The sequence below is a fragment of the Hippocampus bargibanti genome, linkage group LG01, assembly GCF_051943395.1.
Source record: "Hippocampus bargibanti isolate YZ-2025 linkage group LG01, ASM5194339v1, whole genome shotgun sequence".
Taxonomy (NCBI): domain Eukaryota; kingdom Metazoa; phylum Chordata; class Actinopteri; order Syngnathiformes; family Syngnathidae; genus Hippocampus; species Hippocampus bargibanti.
In genome coordinates, this window is record NC_142734.1 from 13,494,512 (window position 1) to 13,501,074 (window position 6,563).

At 39.7% G+C, this 6,563-nt stretch overlaps 1 protein-coding gene across 3 annotated transcripts; it reads right to left on the minus strand.

Moving 5' to 3' along the window:
- Positions 1–120: 120 nt before the first annotated feature.
- On the minus strand, positions 121–4,950 carry tafazzin (tafazzin, phospholipid-lysophospholipid transacylase). 3 transcript variants are annotated; one of them, XM_088997676.1, is made up of 12 exons: positions 4,890–4,950; positions 3,286–3,432; positions 3,172–3,219; positions 2,892–3,020; positions 2,733–2,778; positions 2,376–2,461; positions 2,219–2,299; positions 1,470–1,511; positions 1,334–1,396; positions 969–1,021; positions 807–884; positions 121–572 (listed from the first exon to the last, which is right to left on the minus strand). In XM_088997676.1, the coding sequence occupies exons 2-12, from the start codon at positions 3,392–3,394 to the stop codon at positions 486–488; spliced, it is 822 nt and encodes a 273-aa protein (XP_088853802.1). In that variant the 5' UTR covers positions 3,395–3,432; positions 4,890–4,950; the 3' UTR covers positions 121–485. The 3 variants fall into 3 exon arrangements, with proteins under 3 accessions (XP_088853802.1, XP_088853803.1, XP_088853801.1); XM_088997677.1 differs by lacking the exon at positions 3,172–3,219; XM_088997675.1 differs by having other exon boundaries at positions 3,172–3,432.
- Positions 4,951–6,563: the final 1,613 nt, after the last annotated feature.

Sequence of the window (6,563 nt, forward strand, 5' to 3'; positions counted from 1 at the left end):
GCTGTTCGTGGCCATCTCATGATTGCAAGCACTTTGAGCTCGGGAAACAGGTTTCGATCAAGTGTATCGAGTCTTTACATTTTTTTAGGAAAACAGACATATTACTACCACACGAGGGACTACATGTAAAAAAACTTTATGGCAATTGACAATGAGTGAGAGTGAAGGAGCAGCCAAATAGTTTTTTCCCCATCATTGATCAGGACAATAAATGTGTGCTAAAAATAATAAAACGTGGAACGATGAGATAAGAAATAGGAGAATGCAACCCTAAAATGGTAAGGAAAAATGTCTCTCACATTCAAACATCAAACATGTCAATTAATATTCAGTCACATCCAGCATGTTTTAAAACATTTGAGTTCTGGTCACACATTGAGGTCCTTTGATAAAAATATTTTCCGCTTGTTCTGGCACACTGCGTCATAAAATGACCTTCCGCATGTTCATGGCCTGAAACGTCTTCAGGTAAAGGTGTACCAGGTTCAAGATTTGTGGAGTTCCTCAGCTTGAACTTTAAGTCTTTGGAAGTCCAACTGAATAACATCTGTCAGTGTCTTCCTCATCTCCATCTGCAGCAATAAATTAATGGAGAGGACATATGAATGTCTCTGATGCCACATTGCACACATACAAGCTTTGGAACAAACATTTAAGGCAGAAAAAAAAAACACCTCTCAAGTCCAACAAAAATGTTTGTGTGTGTGTTACACGAACATTGTAGATGTTCCATCAAAACAAAAAAACAGGAAATATAATCAGCAACGGTTTTTAGCACTGTTTCAAATAACCTAACAATGCCTCACCTGGCTCTTGTTGTGTGCTCTGAGCTTTTCCACGAGGTCTTTGAGGACGAAAGGTTTTCCCACGAGTATGGTGATTCTCTTGAATCACATAAGTGATTAATCAGAAGCTGCTGTCGCTCAGAGATGGGAGAGTGAGCAAGAATTTCAGGAGGATGTTCCTACCTTGCCAATGCGGGGGATGTAGGGGCTCACGTTGGGAAGGACATCACTCAAGCCTGATACAACAGATAAAAATGTTTACAAAGAGGGTTACATGTCCCATCGAACAGCTTTTTGAGCAAATTGTTTCCCATAGAGCACAGAGACGAGTGTTGTAAACTTGTTTACGCTTTGTTTATGCCATAATAAAGTTGCTTGATTCTTTACAAATGATAGTGAAAAAATGTATGGTGTGTTCATTTTTTTCATTCATTTATTTTCAATGATCTTTTAACATTTATGATGAACCAAAGAAAAAAAGATCCAAACATCCTCAAGGAAAATGAAACATGAAATTTGTGTGGAAAGAAGAGCCGTATCTCACGTACCCACATGCCACAGTGGCAAAATGACGGGATTGAGGGTGCACTCTGCTATTAGGCGTCCCACACCTAAAAGATGACATTTGGTTTGTGGAAGAACATGTCACATGATATGTACATGGGTGTGATGCGACGCTCTTACCCCATTTTAATCTGATAAATTCTTCACTGGTGTTGATTTTACCTGTTACATGAGCAGAAATTTTGGTTGACTGAGCCCACTAAATGTATCCATTAAATATTTTCTTTTTTTTATTTCCACACATAAGCTGTACAGAAGTGACACGTCCGAAACAATCTGTGGTACATCCTCTGGTATGCACACATCCGCAGTTCTGATTTTTCCCCCAGAAAAGAGAATGTCTGGAAATACTGTTAGATGTTCCATTTGTATGTGTTACTGACATGTTGCACTATTCCAATAGTCGTGCTAATTTCTGTGAACACTTCTATGGAGGTTCCCATCATATCCTGCAGAAACACTTATCCTGTGGTTGTAAAGTGCCCTTGAGAGTTTTGAGAGGCAATTATAAATGAAATGTATTATTATTGAGAAAGTCTATTGACTGAGACTTTGTTAGGCCAATGACAATTGCAATGATATTGTGCTGCAAGAAAAATAATGACAAATGTACAACTACTTTTTTAATTTAGGTTTTCCATCATATTCGATTGCTTAAAATACACCTGTCAATTCTAAATGGCACATTAATCCTAATAATAATAATGATACATTTAATTTTTAAGCGCCTTTCAAAACTCTCAAGGACACTTTACAGTCACGGGATAAGAACTATACCCGGAAGTAACGCAGGAGCAAAGTTATGAAAGGAAGAAGAAATGAAAGAAAGAAGTAGAAAAACAAGTAGAAAACATTGTTTCAAGTCCTACCTTCGGGAAAAATGTGCACCCACTCCCCTTTGTTCAGTTTATGCAGAATAAAATCCATGCCTTTCTGGTAAACACCATCACCTAAATAAGAGGCCATAAAATACCAACAGTAAACTGAATTAAAAAAAACAGTCAGACGACATGCATGCTACTTCACCTCTACAGACAGGCACGCATTTTCCTCGGCTGAAGAATCGAGAGTGCAACTCTCTTGTGAAGCAAATGTCCGATGCCGTTGGAGTCCTGCTCGAATAACAATTATAATAAATATTCAATCATACATGTACAATAATAATAAATAATATAATAAAAAATTACATTAACTCCCTCTATTTCCAGAATTAGTTTTATTTTAATCACATAAATTGTAGCTAATTAATATGAAAATAAGATGAGAACACACCCCCATGTTAGAATAAATACTGTTGTAAAAATAAATAAAATGTTGTGAACACCAGTGAAATCAGTCAAAAAAAGACACAAAAAAATGTTATCACACTGAAAGTGTGCTTACCATCGCATCTTGTTAAAGTTCCACAAATGCCGAAGCTTCAGGACACCTGCCACGCGCCCGCCAGCATGCAGGCAAACACATACAGACGTACAAGCGCATATATAAACACAATTTATTTACTTTCCTGATGTACCGGCACTGCTTGAGGTTGACTCTCACCCCAGATGTGTGGGTCGTCCATACAGGACTGGTGATTGGAAATTGTGATGAGGGGTGTGTCGACCGCCCTATGGTCGATCAGGTCCAATAGAACCTCATGGTTGTGCACCATCAGGCAGTTCAAGTGCTCTACGGGACAAACCGATAAGGCTGACGAGTGATGAAAAGGTTCTCAGGGTAATCATTCCTCCCGTTGTCACATTTGGGGACTTTTTAAACTTGAAAAAGTTCCAAGGTAAATAACATGAATTGTTGGAATATACCATATTTCCAGACTTACCCAAATGTAACTTCCTATAGGAATTCAGCAGATATGTTCCAGAAATTCCTTCAAAAAATTCTACAGTACACCTTTGAAACCAAACCACTGTTTGTGACGGTGGATGAAACTTACTAGTCCACAAGTAGGAGTAAGAGCCCACCAGGCCCATGATAAGCGAGCCGGAGAGTCTCCACGCCAAAGTTGGACATTGTGGAAATGGCCACTTGACCTCCAGTGGCATGGTGCTTCACCACATGCACTACATCCACACACATTCACCTGGTGCGACATGCCAGACAACAAAACACAGGGTAGATCTTAGGAGCAGTATTGTATAAGGCGCGGGAAACATAGGCAAATGCCACATGCTATCATTTAATGTTTAATCTGTCATTTGTGACCCACAAGTACCTGACAAATATTGAATTGGATTTGCCTTTATTATTCTCGCAGTGGAGAAATGTACATTTCACAGCCGCAAAGCATATCATTAATTTCTATTAGAATAATTATTAATTATAATTTGTGTTTCCATGCACATGACGTAAAAACAAACGTTTCCTCTTGGAAATATGACCCATTTGTTAACATAGGTATGAAAATCGATCAATGATAAATCACTTATTCTGCAATGGGAGGTATGTTGAGAAAGGAACCAGGTGACTGTCGTTGCAAAGGCTGGTTAAACCAGATAGAAACACTTGGGGGCTTTGTCAATACGGTACAGACCTGGTGAAAAAAAAGGGATTCTCCTGTTTCAGCACTCTCAAATTCAAATTAAAAACACAATCCCTTGTCTCAGTTTCGAATACTGGTCTACTTCTTTTCCTTTCGGCTTTTCCCTTCAAGGGGTCGCCACAGCAAATCAGTGTCCTCCATCTTTAGAGGTTTGATTCGCATGTTTGTTTTGGCCAAGCTTTTGCGTCGGATGCCCTTCCTGACACAACCCTCTCTATTTATCCGGGCTTGGGACCGGCACAAGAACACTTATGCCTCTTTGTGGCTACAGAACAAGCAACTCGCTCAGTAAACGACTCAAACACAAAATGGTCATCGGCACAGCAACATTCAAAAAGCAAAAACTATACTCACCATGCAACATGATTATGTATATTTTGTGCCATTATCTGAGATCACTTTGATAACTGGCAGACGAGACAAACGCACCTTGAAAATGTCATCGTGGAAAAAAAGTCCTGGTCGCATTCTGTATGAAAGTTATACCTTTTTTTCTTCTTACTTGGTCCATCACCCCCACTCATTTTATACCCTATCTTACTTTTCAGGGGGGAAAACGAGTGAACATCGTTACCTTAAAACCCTTAACGTCATTCTGCACGTTTTACTTTTACGGACTGATCACGATCATCGGTGCTCTTTTTACTTTCCCCCAATCACTTACAAAGACAAGCCTTTTGTCATTTCAAACGATACGAGTGACAAAAACCTTTATGCCTAAAATTTATACTTGTGGGACGTTTAAGATTGCTCAATAAAGCAACCCACGACGTCGCCAAAATGTTATCTGCCGAGTGTGGAAGTTGCAAGCAAATGATTTTAGTAGTATGTTGCTCTCGATGTTCTAGAGGTGCTCTTGAAGACAAACTATGGTTGCTAACGAGTTAATAGACTTTAACATTCACACACACAAAAACATGAATGAGGTTACGTTACAAATATGGCGACAGATTAATTTCATAAATCATTAAAACCGCGAGACCGATTGAAACGTTTACCTCGCTTCTGTTTTTCCCCTCTTTCGACAGGCAATCGGCATAACCCGGAAGTGTAATGGCGTTTAGGATTCTGGGTACTATAGTTTTTACTCCCACATAACATTTTGAAACAGTTACAATGCCCGATTTAATATCTATCTATCTATCTATCTATCTATCTATCTATCTATCTATCTATCTATCTATCTATCTATCTATCTATCTATCTATCTATCTATCTATCTATCTATCTATCTATCTATCTATCTATCTATCTATCTATCTATCTATCCATCCATCCATCGTACATAGGGACAATTTTGAACGTTCAATCACCTTATCATGCACGTTTCAGTAATGTGGGAGCACATTTCAGTAACCACGAGAAAAAGACACACAGGGACTAGGCATAAGTGTGATTCAATTTACCACTTTAACGCCCGCATTTACACGAAATGTTGTAGAAAGAAAGTGACGTATGAGGAAGTGGAGGGGACTCCGGCGGTACATTCTTGTGCGCTCAGTTTGGCGCTCTATTTGGTCTCAGACCCGTTTTCTCTTGTAAACCTTCCTGTCAAAGAGAGAACGGAATAATGGCGAAAAGGTTAGGTAAGAGAAAAATTGATTCAGAATGCAGGGTATTTAACCTGCAATGGACAAACGATTATTTTTATGTTCAATGCAAAGAAAAGGCTGTTTGTCTCATCTGTCAAGAGCCGGTGGCGGTATTCAAAGAATACAATCTTCTCCGACACTATGAATCCCGTCACAAAGACAAGTACGATAGCTTGCAAGGCCAAATACGAGCATACAAACTCTCAAAGCGAAAAGTGGACTACTATCTCAGTAGAATACATTTGTACGCCAAGATCATCTGAAGAAGACATCCGTTCGGGCCAGCTTTCGGGTCGCTAAGCTGATAGCAAGCAGCGGTAAGCCTTTCACGGACGGAGAGTTTGTTAAGAAATGTATGGATTCTGTCGCGGAGGAGTTGTGTCCCGAGAAGAAAGATGCATATAATGCCGTAGGTCTGGCGGCGAGTACAATCAGCACACGCGGTGAAGAAATCGGGATTAATGTATATGCCCAGCTGCAGCAGAAGTCGAAAAAATTCGACTTTTTTCATTAGCACTGGATGAGAGCACGGACGTGCAAGACACAGCGCAACTGCTCATTTATTCGTGGAGTTAGCGCAAACTTTGAGATATGCGAGGAGCTGGCAGCCCTCCCAAGTCTACAAAGGGACTACAACGGGACAGGATATTTTTGACCAAGTGTACCAAACCATGGAGAAGTTGGACCTGAGTTACAGAACTGTGATGTTCTGAAAGACTCATTTAAGCCCAACAGTCTCATTGACTTCTATGCCGCCCTCCCAAACGACACATATCCAAACATCAAAAAACACGCAATGAAAATGTTCAGTTTTTGGCAGCACTATATCTGCGAGAAAAGCTTTTCTTGCATGAAACATCTGAAATCTCCGATGAGATCAAGACTGACAGAAGAACACTTGCATCAGTGCTCGAGGCTGTAACTAGAATGGAACCTGATATTCAACTTCTCACCAGCCAGATGGAGACCCACAGTTCACACTGATGAACATACATAAGTAAGCTCACTTTTCTGACTTGAATGAGTCATTCTGTGCATAAACAAATATAATCATAATAAAATCTACTGGGATAAAATCCA